The sequence below is a fragment of the Coregonus clupeaformis genome, chromosome 5, assembly GCF_020615455.1.
Source record: "Coregonus clupeaformis isolate EN_2021a chromosome 5, ASM2061545v1, whole genome shotgun sequence".
In the NCBI taxonomy this organism is placed as follows: Eukaryota; Metazoa; Chordata; class Actinopteri; order Salmoniformes; family Salmonidae; genus Coregonus; species Coregonus clupeaformis.
In genome coordinates, this window is record NC_059196.1 from 19,383,119 (window position 1) to 19,410,834 (window position 27,716).

General features: G+C 41.3%; 1 protein-coding gene across 2 annotated transcripts in view; it reads right to left on the minus strand.

Moving 5' to 3' along the window:
• Positions 1-3,228: 3,228 nt before the first annotated feature.
• Positions 3,229-27,716, minus strand: part of LOC121561837 (protein furry homolog) — a 162,554-nt gene continuing 138,066 nt past the window's right edge. For both annotated transcript variants that reach the window (XM_045213239.1, XM_041874281.2), the window contains exons 59-64: positions 19,841-19,990; positions 19,449-19,547; positions 19,035-19,118; positions 13,972-14,082; positions 6,843-7,054; positions 3,229-4,412 (exon numbers count right to left, since the gene is read on the minus strand). In XM_045213239.1, the coding sequence (XP_045069174.1) occupies positions 4,154-4,412; positions 6,843-7,054; positions 13,972-14,082; positions 19,035-19,118; positions 19,449-19,547; positions 19,841-19,990 (915 nt within the window). In that variant the 3' untranslated portion in view covers positions 3,229-4,153. The remainder of the gene's footprint in view (positions 4,413-6,842; positions 7,055-13,971; positions 14,083-19,034; positions 19,119-19,448; positions 19,548-19,840; positions 19,991-27,716) is intronic.

Sequence of the window (27,716 nt, forward strand, 5' to 3'; positions counted from 1 at the left end):
CAGTGGCCACTGTTTTATTGTGTGATTCGTTCAGCCTCCTCCAGATGGCGCAGCACCCCTATGGTCTCTTTTTCCAGTCCCTTCGTAGTCGCCAACTACGATTTTGAAAATGGTCTTTGTCCTCAGTCGAACACAAAGTACTTTCAGAGTTTTTGTAGAATTAAGATAGACTTTATTACACAGATAATAGAGCCAAGGTGGTCTGCAGAGCATCTCCCTTTCCACCTCTCAGCTCTCAGTTTATATACAGTTTCATCCTTACTCATTTTACATATATTTTAGCTTAATCCCTCCCTCTTTGGTTCCTCCATCACCGTCTCCAGTTTTCACCTATTGACCGCTCCGCCCACTTCCTTATTTTATAACAGTGGCGATATCTGACTTCTCTTCCCTCTATATTCAGCGTCTGGAAACAATAGTGGCGGGACCAAGCCCTGTCATGTAAAAATAATAGAGCCATTTCCTGGCTCCGTACTGACCCCCTAATTGATTCCCAAACCTATCAATCGATACTTAAACATGGCTTAAACATGGCAGGTCCATAATCAGTTTCTCAAACAAATACACATAGCAGGCAGTTCTCACACATTGTAGGCCCATTCTCAGGTCCATTTCCTGGCTCTGTTCCAAGCCTCTGGTTTCAGCCACTGATAAGGTAGGACAGCCGTAGATTAGGGAGGAGCAAGGAATTCGACCCGAAGTCAGGTCAGATGAAGAGAGAAGAAACAGTCCTATTTCACACACACGTACTTCCACGCCCACGAAGGTTCTAGCATCAGGCAGGGCCATGACTACACCAGTAAGAGGAACCAATTAAGTTCCTGCCAAGCAACAGAGATGTAACTATGTTTAACCCTGGCTCCGTGCTTGTCATGTTGTGATGAACTATGTTTAACTATAGTCTAAAGAGATTTAACTATAGTCTACTGAAAAATCCCCAATAATTACAGAATAACTTTGACCTGAAATTAGTATTGAATGCAGGAAAAACTAAGTATATGTTGTTCTCTAGAGCAATTCAAAATAACTAATGATTTAAGCATATATACTTTGGATGGTGTCCATATTGATCTTGTCCCTGCTTGCAAAAATCTGGGCATCTGGATAGATGAAAAGCCGTCTTTTAAAAAGCATATTGATGAGTTAGTTAAGAAGCTGAGAATAAAAATGGGCTTCTTCTATAGAAATAGGTCCTGCCTCTCGCTAAATAGTAGAAAGCAGATTATTCAGTCGATGTTCCCATCGGTCCTAGACTATGGTGACATCATCTATTTGAACGCAGCTGCATCTTCATTAAAGCCGCTAGATGCAGTTTATCATAGCGCACTGCGCTTTATTACGGGCAAAATGTTAGTATTCATCACTGCATTTTATACCAGAAAGTTGGTTGGCCCTCTTTGATGTCACATATTTTGCTATGTTTTCATTTATAAAGCCCTTTTACAAAAAGTCCCACTGTACCGAACATTATTACTGAACTTTAGATATACAGTGATTTACCCAGCCTCAGGGATGGCTAACTCTGGAAATTCCTTTGGTCTCTACTTAGTTAGGTAAATCAGCTTTTATTTTTCTTGCACCTTATTTGTGGAACAATCTTCAAAATGTTCTTAAAATTAATGTTTTGGTGCCTCTAGGGCAATTCAGAAAGCTGATTGAGGACCATATTACTGATGAATGTGTTTGTTTTTTATGACCGTGTTTTTCTTAGCATTTTGTGTATTTTCTGTAATTTATGTAATTCAGGGCTTATATGTAAAAGAGACCTTGGTCTCAGTATGACTCCCTGATAAAATAAAGGTTAAATAAAATAAAGACATTATATTTTTTATTGTTAAAGAAGTGTACAGAACACAAGTACAGTATACATCACAAAAGCAGTTATATTTACAGGTGAAAACAGTCCCTATGGAAGCTTTACAAATATTCAGTTACATGCATAGTCCAACCGTAAATTAAAAACATAAAAATAAAATCTTACAAGCATGAGCAAAGCTCCACTTGCACTATGTACAGTACAAATGCAACATTTCTCATATTCATAAATATTTATATTACACTTTATAGTACATAAAATGTGCATGCTTGGCAGTTTTAACAGACAGAATAAGAACATTTATTTTCACTCTATAAAACTAGTCAGTTCAAAGCATATTCATTTTATGTAACTATAAATAATTATCCTATAAGCAGAATAGCTATAGCGTAGAAAGCTAACATTTGTAAATAATATTTTAAGTAACAGCTAGCCCAATGCGGTATCTAGGTCCTCGAGACAGTAGATCTGCAGCATATCAGAGTAGTTGAGCATGTATATCTATATGTACACTACCAGTCAAAAGTTTGGACACACCTACTCATTCAAGGGTTTTTCTTTATTTTTACTAATTTTTTTTTACATTGTATAATAATAGTGAAGACATCAAAACTATGAAATAACACATTTGGAATAATTTAGTAAAAAGAAAAGTGTTAAAAAATCAAAGTATATTTAACATTTTAGAATCTTCAAATAGCCACCCTTTGCCTTGACGACAGCTTTGCACACTCTTGGCATTCTCTCAACCAGCTTCACCTGGAATGCTTTCCCAACAGTCTTAAATGAGTTCCCACATATGGTGAGAACTTGTTGGCTGCTTTTACTTCACTTTGCCGTCCGACTCATCCCAAACCATCTCAGTTGGGTTGACGTCGGGGGATTGTGGAGGCCTCTCTGGGTCTTCCATTCCTGTCGCGGTCCTCATGAGAGCCAGTTTCATCATAGCGCTTGATGATTTTTGCGACTGCACTTGAAGAAACGTTCAGTTCTTCAAGTTCTTGAAATGTTCCGTACTGACTGACCTTCATGTCTTAAAGTAATGATAAACTGTCGTTTCTCTTTGCTTATTTGAGCTGTTCTTGCCATAATATGGACTTGGTCTTTTACCAAATAGGGCTATCTTCTGTATAGCGCCCCTACCTTGTCACAACACAACTGATTGGCTCAAATGCATTAAGAAGGAAAGAAATTCCACAAATTAAGAAGGCACACCTGTTAATTGAAATTCATTCTAGGTGACTACCTCATGAAGCTGGTTGAGATAATGCCAATAATGTGCAAAGCTGTCATCAAGGCAAAGGGTGGCTATTTGAAGAATCTCAAATATAAAATATATTTTGATTTGTTTAACACTTTTTTGGTTACTTCATGATTCCATATGTGTTATTTCAAAGTTTTGATGTCTTCACTATTATTCTACAATATCGAAAATAGTGAGTAGGTGTGTCCAAACTTTTGACTGGTACTGTATATATAGTATATCTGTGCTTTGCAGTATTAATGGATTGTAGTCTGGTTACAGTCAGTTTCACATACACACACAGGCTCTCTATTTCAAAATATTCAGCATAATTTTGCCTGTAATCCATCATATTCAAGTAGCGAAAAGCACTAAAATTCCGTAAAACATTATTTCATGATACAGTAGAAGTCTTTCACTTCTGTGAAGCATTGCACGTTTTCCCTTAAACATTTAAAATAACAGATACTCAGCAGAAGAATACGTTAATTGTAACTTTGGTTTGTCTTCTGTTAGACGTGAAAGTCATTGACCTCAGTAGCAAGTGGCTGCTGTGTGATGTTATCCATAAATATTAGTGCAAGAAAAGCTAAGGTTTGTTTCTAAGAGCAAAGTCGTGCTTCGTCATGTTCACTCCCACAGTACTGCTGCACATCTGGAGAGCTGAATAGGGGTACATCCTTAGGGCCCTCTGCTCTGAGAAGGGACACGAGGTCTTCAGTTTTCCCGGAGGAGAAGAGAGAGCTTGTTTTGACCACGGTAACCATAGCAGCATACCCAGGGTAGGATTAGGGTGGAGGGCTGGAGGAGCGCAGAGGACTGGGGCTGAGGATGAAGGCTGGGGCTGAGATAATGATGGGGTATAGGGCTGAGGCAGGTCAGTGACCTTCGGCTAGGGCTAGGCTGAACGCTGGGCTGGTGTTTAGGGCTGAGGCTGGGTATAGGGCTGAGGCAGTGCAGTGAGCTGGGGCTAAGGTATAGGGCTGGTGTTGGGGCTGGGGCAGTGAACTGGGGCTAAGGCTGGGGGCTCAGTTTGGGCTGGGAATGGGGCCTGGAACACGACCTGGAGTCAGGCACAGCATTCCTCCTGAGTGTTAGAGACTGGAGCCAGACACACCAGAGTCTGGGAGAAAGGTGGTGATGGCTCGGTAGCCCTGGGCCTGGCGTATCATGTCCCTGATCTCCCCGTTGAGCTCCGTCAGCGTGACACAGATCTCAGAGAGGTCCTGCTTAGAGCCCACCAGTGCAAAGGTGCCCATCTGGCCCAGCGTCTGGTGTCTGAAGTAGATGTTCAGCAACGTCTGAGTCTCGTCCTCAGAGCTGCTGCCGAAAATGTCACTGGGCCACACCCTCCTGCAGACAAAATAAGCAGTTACCATCATGAACCTGAATCCTATGTAACTCAACTATGTAACACTTTATGTAACACTTTATAATACTTTTCTTAAAAGCTTAAGAAATTACTTAGAAACTATTAACAAGTAAGTATTATTTATAAGCATGATAAGAATTACAATTCATAATTATTATGTAACCGCTCTTTCAGATTGTCATGGGAACCCGGCTAAATTCTGGAAAACTGTAAAATTCCTGAAGGGTTCTACTTCCTCCTCTCTGCCACAACACATTTTCTCAGACACTGGCATCATTAAGGAAAAAAATGCCATCATTGATGCATTTAATCACCATTTCATTTCAGCAGGTCACCATTTTATCTCTTTGAAAGAACTTCTAAGCCTATTCACAATGATATTGGGATGGATGCTGATAGTGGAAAATTGCTGAATAATCAGATAAATGATAGTCAAAGCTTTTCTTTTAGGCCTTTTACAAAAAAAGAAGTCCTGGATGCTGTACTAGCAATAGACTGTACTAGCAATAGACAACAAGAAATCCACAGGGGCCGACCAATGTACGTTCATCTCTAGGAGACAGAACGCGTCTCCTTCCTGAGCGGTATGACGGCTGCGTGGTCCCATGGTGTTTATACTTGCGTACTATTGTTTGTACAGATGAACGTGGTACCTTCAGGCGTTTGGAAATTGCTCCCAAGGATGAACCAGACTTGTGGAGGTCTACAATTTATTTTCTGAGGCTTTGGCTGATTTCTTTTGATTTTCCCATGATGTCAAGCAAAGAGGCACTGAGTTTGAATGAAGGCCTTGAAATACATCCATAGGTACACCTCCAATTGACTCAAATGATGTCAATTAGCCTATCAGAGGCTTCTAAAGCCATGACATCATTTTCTGGAATTTTCCAAGCTGTTTAAAGGCACAGTCAATTTAGTTGTGAAAATATTCACCCCCCTTGGCATTTTTCCTACTTTGTTGCCATATATCTCCCGAGTGGCTCAGTGGTCTAAGGTACTGCATTGCAGTGCTAGCTGTGCCACTAGAGATCCTGGTTCGAATCCAGGCTCTGTCGTAGCCGGCCGCGACCGGGAGACCCATGGGGCGGCGCACAATTGGCCCAGCGTCGTCCAGGGTAGGGGAGGGAATGGCCGGCAGGGATGTAGCTCAGTAGAGCATGGCGTTTGCAACGCCAGGGTTGTGGGTTTGATTCCCACAGGGGGCCAGTATAAAAAAGAATGTATGCACTCACTAACTGTAAGTCGCTCTGGATAAGAGCGTCTGCTAAATGACTTAAATGTAAATGAGGAGATTTAATGCAGCTTGTGGTTACTACATGATTCCTTATGTGTTATTTCACAGTTGTGATGTCTTCACTATTATTCTACAATGTAGAAAATAGTAAAAATAAAGAAAAACCCTTGAATGAGTAGGTATGTCCAAACTTTTTTATATATGTATGTATGTTTGTATATATATACAGTGGCTTGCGAAAGTATTCACCCCCTTGGCATTTTTCCTATTTTGTTGCCTTACAACCTGGAATTAAAACATATTTTTTGGGGGGTTTGTATCATTTGATTTACACAACATGCCTACCACTTTGAAGATGCAACTTATTTTTTCTTGTGAAACAAGAAATAAGACAAAAAAACTGAAAACTTAAGCGTGCATAACTATTCACCCCCCCCCAAAGTCAATACTTTGTAGAGACACCTTTTGCAGCAATTACAGCTGCAAGTCTCTTGGGGTATGTCTCTATAAGCTTGGCACATCTAGCCACTGGGATTTTTGCCCGTTCTTCAAGGCAAAACTGCTCCAGCTCCTTCAAGTTGGATGGGTTCCGCTGGTGTACAGCAATCTTTAAGTCATACCACAGATTCTCAATTGGATTGAGGTCTGGGCTTTGACTAGGCCATTCCAAGACATTTAAATGTTTCCCCTTAAACCACTCGATTGTTGCTTTAGCAGTATGCTTAGGGTCATTTTCCTGCTGGAAGGTGAACCTCCGTCCCAGTCTCAAATCTCTGGAAGACTGAAACAGGTTTCCCTCAAGAATTTCCCTGTATTTAGCGCCATCCAACATTCCTTCAATTCTGACCAGTTTCCCAGTCACTGCCGATGAAAAACATCCCCACAGCATGATGCTGCCACCACCATGCTTCACTGTGGGGAAGGTGTTCTCGGGGTGATGAGAGGTGTTTGGTTTGTGCCAGACATAGCGTTGTAATAATTTATGAAGTATTTCCAATCAACATTTATAAGCATTATTATGGCTTTTTTTATCGACAGTCAACAACGGTTGATAATATTTAGATGTATTTAGTACCAACAAGGTTACAGCCAGCACAATCAGTTCTTGGCGATCCAAACAACGGCAACACAACACTCAGATAAAGTGCAATACACAATTTTCTCTTTGTCTTTTTACCTGCACTCGCGGATGTAGCGGATGGCTGTGGTAAACTCGTGGTTCTTCAGGGCTTCCAGGACGGCTTGTACGGCCGCCTCAGAGGAGAGGAAGGTGGGCTCAGAGGAGGAGGATGTCTCCTGGGCAGCCTGGAGGTCACTGGAGGTCACGGAGTCTGCTGCAGCCCGCAGACTGCCCTTCAGTTCGTTCAGCTCTCTGGACATATTTATCAGCTGAGGGAGAGAGGGAGAGGAAGTGTGAAAGTTAGTGTATAAGCTAATGATTCATCATGTATGACATTCCTGGGAGTTTGTAAACTTACATATTGTATTACCATATCATTTGTGTATGTTCTCTATAGTTATGTACTTGAAAATGTATCAATTGACCAATTCGGCACATTTGGGCAGACTTGATACAAAATAGTCCAGTATTGCAATGCTTCACTGGATCAATCTGAAACTTTGCGCGCACACTGCTGCCATCTAGTGGCCAAAATCTAAATTGCGCCTAAACTGCAATATTATATTGTGGCCTTTCTCTTGCATTTCAAAGACAATATGGCATTGTACAACATGACCGTTCGGGAGTAGGCCTAGGCTACTAAGCGACTGCGAGTGAAGAGCAAAATAATCCTAACATTTCCACACCCTAATTGTAGGCTAACCAATACCCAAACGGAGATTCAGTGAAAATAAAAATCTGATTGATTTATCAAGACCAGTCCCCATGCTTGTCTCAAAGCAGTGCGAAATGGTTGACAACAGCGGGTAGGCTACTGCTTAAAATCCTATTATAACAACTGGATGACTTTGGGTGTTTCAGTAAGCAACAATTTGTTGCATTCAATTGCATTAGCCTATTTTATTCCAATATTTCTGTCATTCAGTGATATTTATTCCCATAGTAATTTGTTATGGATCCATCCAGATGTGGTTAGAAAACAGTGCATGTGGTTGGCTATGCAAAGAGATGGGTGAAGTGACATGCCTTAATACAAACATCCATTAATACATTTAAAGTCCCTAAACTCTGCAAGAGTCTATTGTCCTGCTAATAGCCTGTCAAGGGTGGATGGCTTCTTTTGTATTCCATTTTATTGGAAAGGTTTCTAAAGGATTTACACCTGGCCCACAGCATTGTTGCGTATTTACAATACAGTGCACTTTCACTCCATTCTCCGCCTGACTCTCTACCAATAACATCAGCTTATTATTTATATTGTAGTTATCTAGTCGGTAACATTCCACAAGTAAATGTAATAAATAAAACACCTACATTAACTAGCTCAGGTCTTGAAAATATGTGAAACTTTTTTTTCTTCTGTGCTTAGTAGCGGAGGCTTTATGGCTTCGCCATCAACTTGTTAATTTAGCTGACATCACTTGCATATATATTCAGTAAACACATATATTTTAAGAATATAATGGAATATAACAGACCATTTTCATTTCTCTTAGAATAAAAACCTTACAATGTAACAACAGTTTTAGTAAGTAAAAAGCTGCGGTCCAGTTACAGCTTCTTCTGACAAAGTAGAAACAAAAAAACTGTCTGTTTTTGAGCAATTCTAAAACTACTGTTCTAAATTCAATCACTCTCTTCTTCTTCATCCTCATCATTCAGTTCATTCAAATTCAATTGTAATACATATTGTCATTCCCGTTCAATAACTCCAAATCGCTTTTGCACATGCTCCGAAGGGATAACTTGAAATAACATGATATAGGTTAATCAAATACTCGAAAGGAAAAATCTGATTATTTATTAGCCTAGTGGATATACACTACCAGCCAAAAGTTTTAGAACACCTACTCATTCAAGGGTTTTTCTTTATTTTTACTATTTTCCACATTGTAGAATAATAGTGAAGACATCAAAACTATGAGATAACACATATGGAATCATGTAGTAACCAAAAAAGTGTTAAACAAATCAAAATATATTTTATATTTGAGATTCTTCAAATAGCCACCCTTTGCTTTGATGACAGCTTTGCACACTCTTGGCATTCTCTCAACCAGCTTCACCTGGAATACTTTTCCAACAGTCTTGTCGGAGTTCCCACATATGCTGAGCACTTGTTGGCTGCTTTTCCTTCACTCTGCCGTCCGACTCAACCCAATTGAGATGGTTTGGGATGAGGTCGGGTGATTGTGGAGGCCAAGTCATCTGATGCAGCACTCCATCACTCTCCTTTTTGGTCAAATAGCCCTTACACAGCCTGGAGGTGTGTTTGGTCATTGTCCTGTTGAAAAACAAATGATAGTCCCACTAAGCCCAAACCAGATGGGATGACGTATCGCTGCAGAATGCTGTGGTAGCCATGCTGGTTAAGTGTGCCTTGAATTCTAAATAAATCACACACAGTGTCACCAGCAAAGCATCCCCACACCATCACCCCTCCTCTTCCATGCTTTACGGTGGGAAATACATATGCTGAGATCATCCGTTCACCCACAACGCGTCTCACAAAGACACGGCGGTTGGAGCCAGAAATCCCAAATTTGGACACCAGACCAAAGGACACATTTCCACCGGTCTAATGTTCATTGCTCGTGTTTCTTGACCCAAGCAAGTCTCTTCTTCTTATTGGTGTCCTTCAGTAATGGTTTCTTTGCAGCAATTCGACCATGAAGGCCTGATTCACACAGTCTCCTCTGAACAGTTGATGTTGAGATGTGTCTGATACTTGAACTCTGTGAAGCATTTATTTGGGCTGCAATTTCTGAGGCTGGTAACTCTAATTAACTTATCCTCTGCAGCAGAGGTAACATTGGGTCTTCCATTGCTGTGGCAGTCCTCATGAGAGCCAGTTTCATCATAGCGCTTGATGGTTTTTGCGACTGCACTTGAAGAAACGTTCAAAGTTCTTGTAATTTTCCGTATTGAATGACCTTCATGTCTTAAAGTAATGATGACTGTTGTTTCGCTTTGGTTATTTGAGCTGTTCTTGCCGTAATATGGACTTGGTCTTTTACCAAATAGGGCTATCTTCAGTATACCCCTCCTACCTTGTCACAACCCAACTGATTGGCTCAAACGCACTAATTAACTTTTAAGAAGGTACACCTGTGTCACACCAGCCTTCGCTTTGGCTCCCCCTCCTGTCCAGCTCAGGCGTTCGGCGTCGCCGGCCTTCTAGCTGCTGCCGAACCTACTGCTGGCAAACTCCCTTCACTCATCAACCCCTGACTTGTCTCATGTGAATTAGGCCTTGTAAAATCAATGTCAACGCGCAAGAGATACTGTTGCATGACAAACAGGTGCTGTTAGATTACAATATAATTGATGTGCCAGTTTGGAACAATACTAAATAAAGTAGAAGTAATACCAGAGAGTCTGTTCTAATGACAAAAAATGGTAACGCCTTTAATACAGCATAGCAAAGTTTAAAAAGAGCCGGATTTGTGAAATTGCTTTATCCGACATTTTGCGGTTGCATGAGGTTTGGTGATCAAAGAATCAGTAGGATATTAAACAAATACTCAAACAGGCAACATAAGCAGGAACAGGATAGGGCTGAGTGACTCACTCATTCCTGGCTTTCGTTCAAAATAAGTTATGCTATAATGCATGGTTAAAGACACATTCTTTCTGATTGTCTTTAGCATGCAGTCTCTCCTCTCGCTACAGCTAATTTCGTTTGAATTAGTATGTGGATTATAATAAATTAATATATGTGTAGGGGTTGATGCATTTTTTGTTAGGACAAATCTGGACTGTGATATTGAGTTAGAAATGTAAAACTTTAGAGTACTTAAGCATCGAATACATTGCAAGTTTGTCCTTTTTTGGCCATTAAGCTACACTTTACAAATGGACTCAACTCTGACTGACCGCAGCCTCTATTGGTAGTCTAAAGTGTGGCACAAATTGGGGGATTTCTCACAGCTAGCCAAGCTATTAGACTATCCTTTTGTAAATGAATGGAGGTGTGAATGTTTCAGTCAGTCTCTCTCCTATCGCACTAGAGTCCTGCATCAGGCCCCCCAAAAAATCATCTGGCAGGTGGTCCCGGAGTTGAAAGAGAACTTGGGTAAATTTAATGCCACAATTACACTTGAATTTTGGACTGACGATTTTCGAGAGAAAAAAAGATACTTGTGCCTTACAGCCCATTACATAAACGAAGAGTGCATGTTATCCACCACGGAGTGGGACAGTGCAGCTCAAAACTGCAGATAACATAAGACTAGCTATTGTGAAAGAATACTTGTGGATCTTGTTGATTTCCTTGATCACTTCAAGAGGCCTACTGTCTACCTGGTAATTGTGTGGTTCCAAAGGATAAAGTGTCACCTTCAGATGGATGTGTGGTTTCAGAGAGAAGCCAGCTGCGAGCCTGCGACCAGGGACGGTGGATGACATCCTTTTCCTGCACAGCAATTTGAAGAAATCCAGTGATGAATGGACTGTTTTTGAAGTTATTGTTTTAGTATATTTATTTGTTGTCTAATATTAGAAGGCTCTTTAAAGCGATTTGAGTTGTCAATGTGCCGCATTGCATTGTGAAAATAAATAAATATCTGTTCTTAATTCATGGCATGGTTTATTTTTAGCCAAATGTTGAATAGACATGCAGACAAATTAATGCAGGAAAAGAGGATTAATAGCCTACTGTCTGTAGTCATAAAAATAATTAGGCTAAATAAATTGATAATTTTTTGTTGGGTAACGGATTGGCTCTTGGAACTCATTAAGAGGCGGCTTCTATCTTCAATATAATCATTCATTCAGAAGGTTAAACTCATAGGTCTTAGGCCTGCAGTAAATTAAATTAAATGACCAGGTTAATTTTTATAATAATAATAATAATAATAATAATAACAATAATAATAATAATAATAATAAGCCATTTAGCAGACGCTTTTATCCAAAGCGACTTACAGTCATGCGTGCATACATTTTTACGTATGGGTGGTCCCGGGCATCGAACCCACTACCCTGGCGTTACAAGCGCCATGCTCTACCAATTGAGCTACAGAGGACAATTTTTCATTAGGTTATAATAATCCAAGCCTTCTGGGAATGTTATAAAGTCCAAAAGTTATTGGTGGAGTTAGACATTTGTCTGTCAGAAGCATTACAATGGAAATTAACTTTAAATCCGTCTGTCTGCATATTTCAAGACATGGCATATAACGGTGCAGTGAGATACCCTATAGGTTGGACAATACTTTTCTCGGCAATCATCCTGAAAAAACGTATACTTAAAACTGAATATCAACCAATGTCAGCCTTTAAATGCTTTATTATCCAAATGTTGAAAGTGAGTGTGGCCAACGGAGAGAAACAAAAAGGTGCAGTTTGAGGCCATGTGGCAGAGAGTGATGCGGTTGCTGGAGATGGGAGTGTGAGCAGGTGGATCTGGTCAGGTGTGATGTAGTTGTCGTTTATATATGTATGTTTTGTATTGTCTAAAAAGACAAAATCAAATCGTACCAAAAATTCAATAAGGAAAAACGACAACCTTGCAACACGCATCTGATTATTTATTAAGAATAGGATTTATTTGATTTATTTCGTTTACATTCTTCATTGTAACCACAATGTCACAAATAATTGAACACACACAACATGAGCAGATTAACTTGGTCAAAACATTTCTTTATTAAAGACTATCAGAAAGAATGTTGGTACTTATTAATTTTGATCCAAAGCCATGAACGAGTGAGTCACTCAGCTTTATGCTGACAAGTATAGCGTTATGCTGAGAAATAGCCTATTAAATAGGCCAAGCCTAAACGAATATATTAAATTGCCTAAATAAACTAGTACATTTCATAAATAAATGAAGTAGCTCAGGTCTTGAAAATATGGGCAACCTTTTTCCCCTCCCTATCCTAGTTGCATATTTTTCAAAAATCATCAGTCCACATGTCAAGTGTAATTGCGCCATTGTATTTACCCAAGTTCTCTTTCAACTCCGGGACCACCCGCCAGCAATTTTTTTGTTGTTGCCTGATGCAGGACTCTAGTGCCAGAAAAGAGAGACTCTCGGATTGAAACATTCACACCTCCATTAATTTACGAAAAGATAGTCAATTTGTGCCACAGTTCAGACTACCGATAGATCAGCGTTCTAACTCCCCATTGTGATAGTGTGGTGCAATGACAGAATTACGCAATTTCCACAATCTGCCACCCACTACCACAAATGGTTGCGGCATAAGCTCTGAACCTTTAATTGAGGATCCACCGTAGGCTATTTTTTTCACTTTTCTGGGATGCTTGATTGTTTTCATTGCTTTACTGGGAAGCTTAGCAGAAGTAGACTTGCTCATGTGATTTATGTTAGTGCAGGGTGAGCTGCACACAGTGGACTTCCTACTAGGGCACACCACCTCAGTGCTAACAGTATAACTCTGGTTCATAGGCACATGATTACTGCATACAATAGCTGTAGGATCAGCAGAGGCATTCAGGGCAGTTAGTGGGACATAAATTAGGTTACTTACATTGTGTCTGCCAACACCCCTAGGATAATGTACATTTGCTGAAGCATTATGACAACTCAGCGACACAATAGTAGGGATTAACTGAGCTGGGCTTGGGTCATTGATACATCATTGTCTCAACGCAGCCTTATAATGCTGTGAAAGGATCCAGGAACCCAAATTATTCGGATGGATCCCATCCTCCTTATCAATGGCTCATTCGAGAGAAGACATCCTCCCGAGTTATGACATTGGCCAGTAGTGAAATTGGACATGTATGATAGACGTTTTCGCGATCTAAAAGTTATATTCCTATTAACTTCCAGTGTAGTGAGAGCGACTTTATCAAAGTGCTACGTCATACCGGCCGGATCTCTGCATGCTTGAACGACAATAACTCAGATACACGTGAAAATATTAAATGACCCAGGGAATCGATAGAACACCACTCAGAGATGCACAAAAACAATATAGCATTCAAAATGGGTGAACCTTTCCTTTAAGTCCTTAACACAATGCAAATGTCTCAAAGTATTTGGTTAATAAAGCAGATGACGGTCTATATCACCATAGACAATGGATGCATCCCATATGGCACCCTATTCTCTAAGTAGTTCACTACTTTTGACCAGGGCCCATAGCACTCTGGTCAAAAGTAATGCACTACATAGGGAATAGGTTGCCATTTTGGACACTTCCAACAGCCTTACCTCTGGGACAGAGCTGATAGCATGGACCTGCCCAATCAGCTTACAGTAGGACTGAAAGAGCAGCAGCAGCTGAAAGTGGAGCTTGTAGAGTCGTTGACACAGCTCCAGTTGCTGCACAAACACACAAAAACAAAATGGCGGTCAACAACAACTCGTTGAAAATCTGTTCAAGTTGTATTACTTTGTTGTGTTTAAATACTCTATGCTAATTTCATTCTAATTCATTTTACACTTTGACATAGCCTATTGGTTTCTCGATTGAAAGAAAAGACAGTACAGTTACATGTGAACATGTTACTTTAGTAATGCTGGCTTTAGTGGTGTTATTGGCATCACCAAGAAGCATTAGGTTTGGCCCTGGTACAATATTGTAGGCCTATTTCTTTTGCAAAGACCTGTTATCACCAACTCAGCATCTTGGGTGCCAGGCAATATCCTTTGGTAAAACAGCCAATGTGTCATATTGTAATGCAGCTCACTTTTTTATTCTTCTTGTTTTAATTGTAATCTAAATAGTTATTCCCGTTATGAGAAAATGTTTGTACTCAGGGCACCATTGGGAATGATACCCTGAATAAATAAAAGTTAATAAAACAATTACATGTTAACCACTATGGGTCAACATGAATAACTACTATGAATATATAAGGGAGAACATTTTATTTTTTCCTTTTAAACTACTTCAGAATATTTACAGTGAGCAAGAGACACTGCCCATCTTAATTTAGACAGGGCACTATTAGAAAATAGGAATAAGTCATTTTGAACTTACTGACAGAGATTCCATTTGCTACAAAGCAAGCGTGTTACAAGACAAGAGAGAGGTGAAAGGAAGACATCGAAAATCAATAGCTGGCATGCAACCATCAGCAGTCTGGGTTAGGTGAACAGTATTAGCCTAAGTCATAAAATGCTTTTATTGTATTGATACAGGCAGACAGAGAGAGAGAGAGAGAGAGAGAGAGAGAGAGAGAGAGAGAGAGAGAGAGAGAGAGAGAGAGGGAGAGGGAGAGGGAGAGGGAGAGGGAGAGGGAGAGGGAGAGGGAGAGGGAGAGGGGGGAGAGAGAGAGAGAGAGAGAGAGGGAGAGGGAGAGGGAGAGAGAGAGAGTGATGAGAAAGGGCCAGCAGCCGTCTAGGGTGGTCCCGTGATTTTTTAAAAGCCAAGCAAGTAAGCAGTTTTGCTTTGTCACTTTCTTCAATGCACTAGGACTCTGCTGGGAGTCTCAAAGACGTTTTAAACTTGACTTAATATTTCACACAAGATTTATAAGGCTGAGATTTAGCAGCCACTTCACTTTGTGAATTTGGATGTTTTGGGATTCTAAGAAAATTCTTAATGTTTTCTGCTAATTTATTAGCCAAGTTACAGATCTGTTTGTGCTTGCCAACTCCTGTAGTCATTGTCATGTCAATTGCAGCACAAACAGATCTGGGATGAGGCTACTGATGTATCCATGTACAGTGGGGGAAAAAGGTATTTAGTCAGCCACCAATTGTGCAAGTTCTCCCACTTAAAAAGATGAGAGAGGCCTGTAATTTTCATCATATGTACACGTCAACTATGACAGACAAATTAAGAAAAAGAAATCCAGAAAATCACATTGTAGGATATTTTATGAATTTATTTGCAAATTATGGTGGAAAATAAGTATTTGGTCACCTACAAACAAGCAAGATTTCTGGCTCTCACAGACCTGTAACTTCTTATTTAAGAGGCTCCTCTGTCCTCCACTCGTTACCTGTATTAATGGCACCTGTTTGAACTTGTTATCAGTATAAAAGACACCTGTCCACAACCTCAAACAGTCACACTCCAAACTCCACTATGGCCAAGACCAAAGAGCTGTCAAAGGACACCAGAAACAAAATTGTAGACCTGCACCAGGCTGGGAAGACTGAATCTGCAATAGGTAAGCAGCTTGGTTTGAAGAAATCAACTGTGGGAGCAATTATTAGGAAATGGAAGACATACAAGACCACTGATAATCTCCCTCGATCTGGGGCTCCACGCAAGATCTCACCCCGTGGGGTCAAAATGATCACAAGAACGGTGAGCAAAAATCCCAGAACCACACGGGGGGACCTAGTGAATGATATGCAGAGAGCTGGGACCAAAGTAACAAAGCCTACCATCAGTAACACACTACGCCGCCAGGGACTCAAATCCTGCAGTGCCAGACGTGTCCCCCTGCTTAAGCCAGTACATGTCCAGGCCCGTCTGAAGTTTGCTAGAGTGTATTTGGATGATCAAGAAGAGGATTGGGAGAATGTCATATGGTCAGATGAAACCAAAATAGAACTTTTTGGTCAAAACTCAACTCGTCGTGTTTGGAGGACAAAGAATGCTGAGTTGCATCCAAAGAACACCATACCTACTGTGAAGCATGGGGGTGAAACGTGGCTGGGTCTTTCATTGAAGATGAAACGTGGCTGGGTCTTTCAGCATGACAATGATCCCAAACACACCGCCCGGGCAACGAAGGAGTGGATTCGTAAGAAGCATTTCAAGGTCCTGGAGTGGCCTAGCCAGTCTCCAGATCTCAACCCCATAGAAAATCTTTGGAGGGAGTTGAAAGTCCGTGTTGCCCAGCGACAGCCCCAAAACATCACTGCTCTTGAGAAGATCTACATGGAGGAATGGGCCAAAATACCAGCAACAGTGTGTGAAAACCTTGTGAAGACTTACAGAAAACGTTTGACCTGTGTCATTGCCAACAAAGGGTATATAAAAGTATTGAGAAACTTTTTTTATTGACCAAATACTTATTTTCCACCATCATTTGCAAATAGATTCATAAAAAATCCTACAATGTGATTTTCTGGAGAAAAAAATTCTCAATTTGTCTGTCATAGTTGACGTGTACCTATGATGAAAATTACAGGCCTCTCTCATCTTTTTAAGTGGGAGAACTTGCACAATTGGTGGTTGACTAAATACTTTTTTCCCCCACTGTATTATCAGAACCTGCTTCCTTAGCCTGGTCCAATAACTGTGTATACTCTTGCCAACGCCATTGCTCATTGTCAAGCCAAACATGACAATGAGTGACAAGAGTCGGCATGATAGCACTAACAGACTAGCACTTAGGCTACTGTTCCCCTGCCCAGCAGAGTCAAAATGGCCACATTACACATTGGGATGAGGGAGTCAATGTGATGTGCTGCAACTCAGGGGTTGCTCAGAAACAAGGTAAAATCAGGAGATTCTGATGATATTAAAGGAGAAAATTAAGGTATTTCACTCACAGAGCTACCACAGAGTAACCGAAAGGCAGGAAACGTGAAAGGATCAATTTAAATTTAATCTGAAGTACCCTCTCATGTCAGTAATGTGTGAGAACAGTATACAGAGAAATAGAACATACTGTTTCTCAAATCTATGAAACAAAACATAATTATTCTAGTATGTATTATTCTTCAACATGACAAGCGACCTTATTAACCAATTAAGCAGTAACAAAATATAAACGCAACATGCAACAATTTCAAAGATTTTATCGAGTTACAGTTTATACAGTATAAGGAAATCAGTCAATTGAAATACATTCATTGGACCCTAAACTATGGATTTCACATGTCTGGGAATACAGATATGCATCTGTTGGTCACAGATATCTTTTTAATTGTTTTATAGGGGCGTAGATCAGAAAAGCAGTCAGTATCTGGTGGGAACACCATTTGCCTCATGGAGCGTGACACATCTCCTTCGCATAGAGTTGATCAGACTGTTGGTTGTGGCCTGTGGAATGTTGTCCCACTCCTCATCAATGGCTGTGCGAAATTGCTGGATATTGGCAGGAACTGGAACACGCTGTCGTACACGTCGATCCAGAGCATCCCAAACATGCTCAATGGGTGATATGTCTGGCGAGTATGCAGGCAATGGAAGAACTGGGACATTTACAGCTTCCAGGAATTGTGTACAGATCCTTGCGACATGGGGCCGTGCATTATCATACTGAAACATGAGGTGATGGCGGCGGATGAATGGCATGAGAATGGGCCTCATGATCTCGTCATGGTATCTCAGTGCATTCAAATTGCAATCTTTAAAATGTAATTGTGTTCGTTGTCCTTAGCTTATTCCTGCCCATACCATAACCCCACCGCCATAACGTTGGCAATAGCAAATCACTCTCCCACACGACGCCATACAAGTGGTCCGCGGTTGTGAGGCCGGTTGGACGTACCGCCAAATTTTCTAAAACGACGTTGGTATGGTAGAGAAATTACCATTAAATTATCTGGCAACAACTCTGATGGACATTGTTGCAGCCAGCATGCCAATTGCACGCTCCCTCAAAACTTGAGACATCTGTGGCAGTGTTGTGTGACAAAACTGCACATTTTAGAGTGGCCTTTTATTGTCCCCAGCCCAAAGTGCACCTGTGTAATGATCATGTTGTTTAATCAGCTTCTTGATATGCCACACCTGTCAGGTGGATGGATTATCTTGGCAAAGGAGAAATGCTCACCAACAGGGATGTAAAGAAATGTGTGCACAAAATTTGAGAGAGATATGCTTTTTGTATGTATGGAACATTTCTGGGATCTTTTATTTCAGCTCTTGAAACATGGGACCAACACTTTATTTGTTGCGTTTATATTTTTGTTCAGTGTATTATGAGAACATTTTGTGCCGTTTTTGGTCTTCGGCAAGGGTTTTTTCGAGGCAAGCCGAAGTCGGTAGCCAAAGTCGGTAGCCGAAGTCTACGCCCCTTCATCTGTAATTGTTCAACAGTAAGGATTCTTCAATTATGTGTTTGTTGTCATTCAATGAGAGACGACTCGTTTCATGCAAATTATTTCACTTGAGAAATACTGCACCAAACATCTTAGTTAGATGTAAAATTATGCGATCAATATTAAAAATTAATAATTAATTCAAACTATTTTGAGGAAGTGTATACTGGTTACAGTGTCTCAAGATGGACAAATAGTACTATCGCCGCTTTTTTCTTGTTTTTCAAGCAAAGTTATTTTAAGGGAGTATGCGAGCACACTCGTTTGGTTTGCAAGCCGAACCGAAGCATGCTGACGCCTTAAGTGGACAGAGGTCCTACCTTCTCCTCATATTCCCCCGGCTGGTTGGTGATCACAACACCCCCACTGCCTCTGGGGAAGGTGGACTTGCAGTTGGTTAACCACTGTGGGACAGGAGAGGGGAATTATTGTAACATCAAGTTCTGAATTGCATGATGAGTTGATGAAACATTGGTACTTCAATCAATCAAATTGATCAAATTGATCAAAGGTATAAAGCCCTCTTAACACCAACAGTTGTCACAAAAGTAACTCAGGGATGCAGTAACTCAGCCTAGACCAAGAGAAAGCAGAAGTGGCAAGGACAAACTCATTAGAAGGAAGAACCTCGAGAGTAACCAGATACAGAGAACAGTTCCATCCTCTTCGGGCTGTACCAAGGTGACTTTGGTCACCGTGTGTATTTAAAAAGCAACTCATGTATCATGGCTTACAGCTATGGCTGCTTCTTTCCTGTTGTTGTAAGTGTCCAGATATTCTTGCAGTTCCAGTACACAAAATTTGATCTTCTCCAGGAGCCCATAGGAGATGATCTGGGGAATGGAAACCACATTGTTTTATACTTGGGGTGACCAAAAGAGTGGTCTAATGACACATTGTTATTGTTTGATAAGATTGTACATCAGATAGTCGTACATCAGCAAAAAAGATACACAGTATTTACAGTACATTCATAATATAAAACATGTTTGCATTATACTACTAATTATAAAACCGAAGTATAGAAGTGTATTAATTGCTGATCTACTCAGTGTCCAAAATACCAAAAGCTACACCCATTACACATTAACATAATATAATTAGTAAATGCTGATCTACTACTCACGGTGTCAGCGTCTACGAACAGCGTAGGACACTCGGAGCATGATGTCAGCATCTGGGACGACCTGAGGAACTTGGAACCTATCCCTCGCAGGCCGTCTCCTAGGTAACCCGCAGCATCGCAGGTTATGGAGCTGAACTTGCTCTGAATACTCTGAAAAGCAAAAAAAAACAACATATGTGGCTCAGTTGCCATGCAAGAATGCAATTTTTAGAAACTTGGCAAAGGGTAAAGTCTACATAATGCAGTCCACTCTGCATATTAAAGATTTTCTTTTTTGGAAACAGAAAACTGTATGGAGATCAAATTTTTCATTGATGAGAACATTTGCAGAATATCGGCGAAAATCGATCTCGATCCATCTTCTCCCACTGCCGGACACTGGGTTTGCTCTCGTCACCATATTTGGTAGTGAGGGGAAACGGCAACCGGATGCTTCACATTTACATATCCGGTGAAATATCTGGCTCATTGTTCTATCTGTGCTGGATTTGTGGGTTTGATTGCTGCTGGGGCCATCCATACAACAAAATGTAGGGGAGACCGGGGTTGGTTGTCTCAGGGGTTGGTTGTCACTGTGGTAATTACTCCCAATCTAAATGGCGCTGTGTAATAATTTTAAGGTCAAAATGTGTGAATCATCCACCTGGTCAATTCATGTCAGCATGACAAAAAATTTAGGTGAGGGGAATTTAGGTGTTTCCGTAGGTGAAATTAAAACAATTTGTATTTATTTTTATTTGTAAATGTTTGAATTATGGGAGTATCGATTAACATTTGTGTTTGTTGAAAATAGGAAAGAGAGCGCTACATTTCAAATTCAAAATTATTTTTGAGTTCCTAGGTCAAGCCATGTGATAACTAGCATTAATTACCATTCAGGGGGTGGTTAGGGATGGTTGTCACATGGAATGTGGGGTTGGTTGTCACTATCAACTCCATTCTAAGATTTTTTGGGGTTGGTTGTGGCTAATTCCACGTTAACAGTGACGCTGAGACTCAGATTTTTTACTTTAAAATGTATGCCAAACAAAAAACATTGATTGCACAAGGACTACTTTTAACAATTTCCACTGAAAGTTCCACTGAACAGTAGAGTACAGTAAGGGGTGAAAGTAGATTTCATTTCTTACCGGTACGGAACATCCAAGCACACGCACATTCTTTTTTTTGTATAGGTGTAATTATAGAATTACATAGGCCTATAGAATCCCTATTAATATCATATATGATCTCTGTGGGCCTAGTAGCCTAGACCCAGTAAAGATTTGTCATATCATGGGCGGCAGGTAGCTTAGTGGTTAAGAGCGTTGTGCCAGTAACCGAAAGGTTGCTGGTTCTAATCCCTGAGCCAACTAGGTGAAAAATCTGTCGGTGTGCCCTTGAGCAAGGCACTTAACCCTAATTGCTCCTGTAAGTCGCTCTGGATAAGATTGTCTGCTAAATGACACACAAAAAAAAATATATATATCACTTTTAACACGCAATACCTTTTAACATAGGCGGCGCGGCGTGGGTTTAACATTTGGGGAAGCTACTTTTCCCCATAAAAAATGCACCTTTATAATGAAGCATTCCATTGCAGTCCTTTGCAGACTTACGTAAGATAGCCTACTATATGGATAATTGGTTACTCTTTAGTGGGCCTCAACTCATAGGCCTAGCCTCAGCATGTCGCACACTAGGCGAATCACATTAGCCAGGCACTACTACATCTAGTTGCTTCGTCTCGTGCCATCTTTTCCCATTCTTATCCAATCAGGACGCCAGTTGTTCGCAACACAACAGTCTAAATCTCTACCCTAAGCTACTTGCTACTCCCTGTTTTACAGCATATGCTCGTAGCCTCAGACAAGGCGGTTTCCTCCGCATTGGCGTCTCCGTGAGGTTGTCTTCTTACTGGTTTTCCATGGTTCCTTCAGTTCACAACTCCTTCCATCACTTATTTCCTTTTCACCTAAATCACTAGCATCACTCTTAAGCATTCTAAATCAGGTTCCTGGGGTACTATCATGATAGCTTCCCTGGTGAGTAACTTATTTCTTTGAGGGGGTTTCGATGCCAGCTGCCCAGGCAACCTGTCGTCAGCATCTGGCTCTGAGAAGCATTTCTTAGAGATGAGGCCTACCCCAAACGATTCAATAAAATTCCATATTGGATTCTGTCTCTGTCATTCAGTTAAGCCTGTACTCGATTAAAATGTACTTTACGAAAGTTCAATCAGGAAGGCTGGTCTATATCGCTCATCCCTTGCTATCTCAGTCATCAGCATAGCAGGTATTTATATGGTAATGATAACATTATCTCATAAGCATAGCAGGTATCTATGGTAGTGTCATAATGTTACCTAATCAGCATAGCGTCACGTCTGTCCTCCTCCTTTACTATTAGAAATCGAACTGAATGTCATTCACTTACAGTATTAACTTCTGCCTATGAGCATTGCACACTAAGGCAATTCCACCACGCTTGCTGATTAACCTATGGGCTCAATCGTACAATAATCACTTTCCTTTCTTTCAACTAATGGGCATCAATCTAGAGGAGTATTTATACAGTCCCAGTCAAAAGTTTGGATACACCTACTCATTCCAGGGTTTTACATTGTAGAATAATAGTGAAGACATCAAAAGTATGAAATAACACATATGGAATCATGTAGTAGTATTTGAGATTCTTCAAAGTAGCCACCCTTTGCCATGATGACAGCTTTTCACACTCTTGGCATTCTCTCAATCAGCTTCATGAGGTAGTCACCTGGAATGCATTTCAATTAACAGGTGTGCCTTGTTAAAAGTTAATTTGTTGAATTTCTTTCCTTCTTAATGCGTTTGAGCCAATCAGTTGTGTTATGACAATGTAGGGGTGGTATACAGAAGGTAGCCCTATTTGGTAAAGACCAAGTCCATATTATGGCAAGAACAGCTCAAATAAGCAAAGAGAAACGACAGTCCATCATTACTTTAAGACATGAAGGTCAGTCAATACGGAACATTTCAAGAACTTTAAAAGTGCAGTCGCAAAAACCATCAAGCGCTATGATGAAACTGGCTCTCATGACAACCACCACAGGAAAGGAAGACCCACAGTTACTGTACCTCTGCTGCAGAGGACAAGTTCATTAGAGTTAATTGCACCTCAGATTGCAGCCCAAATAAATGCTTCACAGAGTTCAAGTAACAGACACATCTCAACATCAACTGTTCAAAGGAGACCGCGTGAATCAGGCCTTCATGGTCGAATTGCTGCAAAGAAACCACTACTAAAGGACACCAATAAGAAGAAGAGACTTGCTTGGGTCAAGAAACACGAGCAATGGACATTAGACCGGTGGAAATCTGTCCTTTAGTGTGATGAGCCTAAATTTGAGATTTTTGGTTCCAACCACCGTGTCTTTGTGAGACGCAGAGTAGGTGAACGGATGATGTCCGCATGTGTGGTTCCCACCGTGAAGCAAGGAGGAGGAGGTGTGATGGTGTGGGGGGGCTTTGCTGGTGACACTGTCAGTGATTTATTTAGAATTCAAGGCACACAACCAGCATGGCTACCACAGCATTCTGCGGCAATATACGCCATCCCATCTGGTTTGCGCTTAGTGCATTGCTGGAGGGTCATGTCAGGATGAGCCTGCAGGAAGGGTACCACATGAGGCAGGAGGATGTCTTCCCTGTAACGCACAGCGTTGAGATTGCCTGCAATGACAACAAGCTCAGTCCGATGATGCTGTGACACACCGCCGCAGACCATGACGGACCCTCCACCTCCAAATCGATCCCGCTCCAGAGTACAGGCCTCGGTGTAACGCTCATTTTAATTTATTTATTTTTCACCTTTATTTAACCAGGTAAGCCAGTTGAGAACAAGTTCTCATTTACAACTGCGACCTGGCCAAGATAAAGCAAAGCAGTGCGATAAAAACAACAGCACAGAGTTACATATGGGGTAAAAAAAAATAGTAAAAAAATACAACAGAAAATATATATACAGTGTGTGCAAATGTAGCAAGTTATGGAGGTAACAACACAAATCCGACAAACGCAAATCCGTCCATCACCCCTGGTGAGACAAAACCGCGACTCGTCAGTGAAGAGCACTTTTTGCCAGTCCTGTCTGGTCCAGCGACGGTGGGTTTGTGCCCATAGGCGAACTTCCTTACAACAGGCCTACAAGCCCTCAGTCCAGCCTCTCTCAGCCTATTGCGGACAGTCTGAGCACTGATGGAGGGATTGTGCGTTCCTGGTGTAACTTGGGCAGTTGTTGTTGCCATCCTGTATCTGTCCCGCAGGTGTGATGTTCGGATGTACCGATCCTGTGCAGATGTTGTTACACGTGGTCTGCCACTGCGAGGAAGATCAGCTGTCCGTCCTGTCTCCCTGTAGAACTGTCTTAGGTGTCTCACAGTACGGACATTGCAATTTATTGCCCTGGCCACATCTGCAGTCCTCACGCCTCCTTGCAGCATGCCTAAGGCACGTTCACGCAGATGAGCAGGGACCCTGGGCATCTTTCTTTTGGTGTTTTTCAGAGTCAGTAGAAAGGCCTCTTTAGTGTCCTAAGTTTTCATAACTGTGACCTTAATTGCCTACCATCTGTAAGCTGTTAGTGTCTTAACGACCGTTCCACAGGTGTATGTTCATGAATTGTTTATGGTTCATTGAACAAGCATGGGAAACAGTGTTTAACCCTTTACAATGAAGATCTGTGAAGTTATTCTGATTTTTACTAATTATCTTTGAAAGAAAGGGTCCTGAACAAGGGACGTTTCTTTTTTTGCTGAGTTTATTTTGTACCAATGCAGTGTCCATGTTTCTTTGTCATGCATAGTAGCCAGGTCTGTTTGTGCTTTAGTCAACTTCTCTATCATTTATAGCCATGCTAAACATTCCAGAAGAATGGAAAAGATAAACAACAGCATTTCTACAGTCGTGGTCAAAAGTTTTGAGAATGACACAAATATAAATTTTCACAAAGTCTGCTGCCTCAGTTTTGGAAGCTTTAAAAGGAGGGTGGTGCTTGAAATCATTGTTCTTCCTCTGTAAACCATGGATACCTGCAAGGAAACACGTGCCGTCATCATTGCTTTGCACAAAAAGGGCTTCACAGGCAAGGATATTGCTGCTAGTAAGATTGCACCTAAAATCAACCATTTATCGGATCATCAAGAACGTCAAGGAGAGAGGTTCAATTGTTGTGAAGAAGTCTTCAGGGCGCCCAAGAAAGTCCAGCAAGTGCCAGGACCATCTCCTAAAGTTGATTCAGCTGCGGGATCGGGGCACCACCAGTGCAGAGCTTGCTCAGGAATGGCAGCAGGCAGGTGTGAATGTATCTGCACACACAGTGAGGCAAAGACTTTTGGAGGTTGGCCTTCTGTCAAGAAGGGCAGCGAGGAAGCCACTTCTCTCCAGGAAAAACATCAGGGACAGACTGATATTCTGCAAAAGGTACAGGGATTGGACTGCTGAGGACTGGGGTAAAGTCATTTTCTCTGATGAATACCCTTTCTGATTGTTTGGGGCATCCGGAAAAAAGCTTGTCTGGAGAAGACAAGGTGAGCGCTACCATCAGTCCTGGGTCATGCCAACAGTAAAGCATCCTGAGACCATTCATGTGTGGGGTTGCTTCTCAGCCAAGGGAGTGGGCTCACTCACAATTTTGCCTAAGAACAGTCATGAATAAAGAATGGTACCAACACATCCTCAGAGAGCAACTTCTCCCAACCATCCAAGAACAGTTTGGTGACGAACAATGCCTTTTCCAGCATGATGGCAAAAGTGATAACTAAGTGGCTCGGGGAACAAAACATCGACATTTTGGGTCCATGGCCAGGAAACTCCCCAGACCTTAATCCCATTGAGAACTTGTGGTCAATCCTCAAGAGGCGGGTGGACGAACAAAAACCCACAAATTCTGACAAACTCCAAGCATTGATTACGCAAGAATGGGCTGCCATCAGTCAGGATGTGGCCCAGAAGTTAATTGACAGCATGCCAGGGCGGATTGCAGAGGTCTTGAAAAAGAAGGGTCAACACTGCAAATATTGACTCTTTGCATAAACTTAATGTAATTGTCAATAAAAGCCTTTGACACTTATGGAATGCTTGTAATTATACTTCAGTATACCATAGTAACATCTGACAAAAATATCTAAAAACACTGAAGCAGCAAACTTTGTGAAGACCAAAACTTTTGACCACGACTGTATATTTGTTTTATAGTTGATATAATAATTTAATACAATAATATAATACAATGGGTTCTGTCAACAAAATCATTGACAATAATAATAACCGATAATGAAATCATTATAATCAGTAAACTCTTCAAGCAGTGTGTGTGTGTGTGTGTGTGTGTGTGAAAACTATCACATTCTTGCTTCCTCTGTCTTTGTTTCCTCCACTCCTTGCCTCTCCTTGAAAGTGCATTGGAGCCCAAGGGGAGGAACCTTCCCTCCTCTCCCCAAATGTGCTGTGAGAGGGAGGTGAGGAATGGAGGAAAGAAGGGGAGAATCTCAATTGCATTTCCTTCATTCCTCACGTCCTCTCTCCTCACCTCCTTCTCAAAACCCATTGAATAAGAAGGAGATGAGGAGAGAGGATGCAACTAATCAAGGAAATGCAATTGAGATTCTCCAAGGACAGAGGAAGCAAGTATTTGACAGCTATTAGCTCCCTCTCCGTATTTGACAGCTATATCTCCCTCTCTCTCTCCCTCTCTCCCGCACCTGCTGTCTCGACCTCTGAATGCTCGGCTATAAAATGCCAACTGACATTTACTTCTGAGGTGCTGACCTGTTGCCCCCTCTACGACAACTGTGATTATTTATTTGACTCTGCTTGTCATCTATGAAGGATTGAACATCTTGAAGAAAGATCTGGCCTTAATGGCCATATACTCCACCCGGCACACTCAGAAGAGGACTGGCCACCCCACAGATCCTGGTTCCTCTCTAGGTTTTTCCTAGGTTCCTACCTTTCTAGGGAGTTTTTTCTAGGCACCGCAATGCCAGGTTTCCTCCAGAGGTGACGCTTGGCATTCTGGCCGAAGAGTTCAATCTTGGTTTCATCAGACCAGAGAATCTTGTTTCTCATGGTCGGAGAGTCCTTTTGGTGACTTTTGGCAAACTCAAAGCGGGCTGTCATGTGCCTTTTACTACGGAGTGGCTTCAACTGGCCACTCTACCATAAAGGCCTGATTGGTGGAGTGCTGCAGAAATGGTTGTCCTTCTGGAAGGTTCTCCTATCTCCACAGAGGAACTCTGGAGCTCTGTCAGAGTGACCATCGGGTTCTTGGTCACCTCCCTGACCAAGGCCCTTCTCCCCCGATTACTCAGTTTGGCTGGGCGGTCAGCTCTAGGAAGAGTCTTGGTGGTTCCAAACTTCTTCCATTTAAGAATGATGGAGGCCACTGTGTTCTTGGGGACCTTCAATGCGGCAGAATTTTTTTGGTGCCCTTCCCCAGATCTGATCTGTGCCTCGACACAATCCTGTCTCGGAGCTGTACGGACAATTCCTTCGACCTCATGGCTTGGTTTTTGCTCTGACATGCACTGTCAACTGTGGGACCTAGACAGGTGTGTGCCTTTCCAAATCATGTCCAATCAATTGAATTTACCACAGGTGGACTCCAATCAAGTTGTAGAAACATCTCAAGGATGATCAATGGAAACAGGATGCACCTGAGCTCAATTTCGAGTCTCATACTAAAGGGTCGGAATACTTATGTAAATAAGGTATTTCTGTTTTTTGGTTCGAATATATTAGCAAAAATGTGTCATTATGAGGTATTGTGTGTAGATTGATGAGGATTTTAATTTATTTAATTCATTTTAGAATAAGGCTGTAAAGTAACAAAATGTGGAAAAAGTCAAAGGGTCTGAATA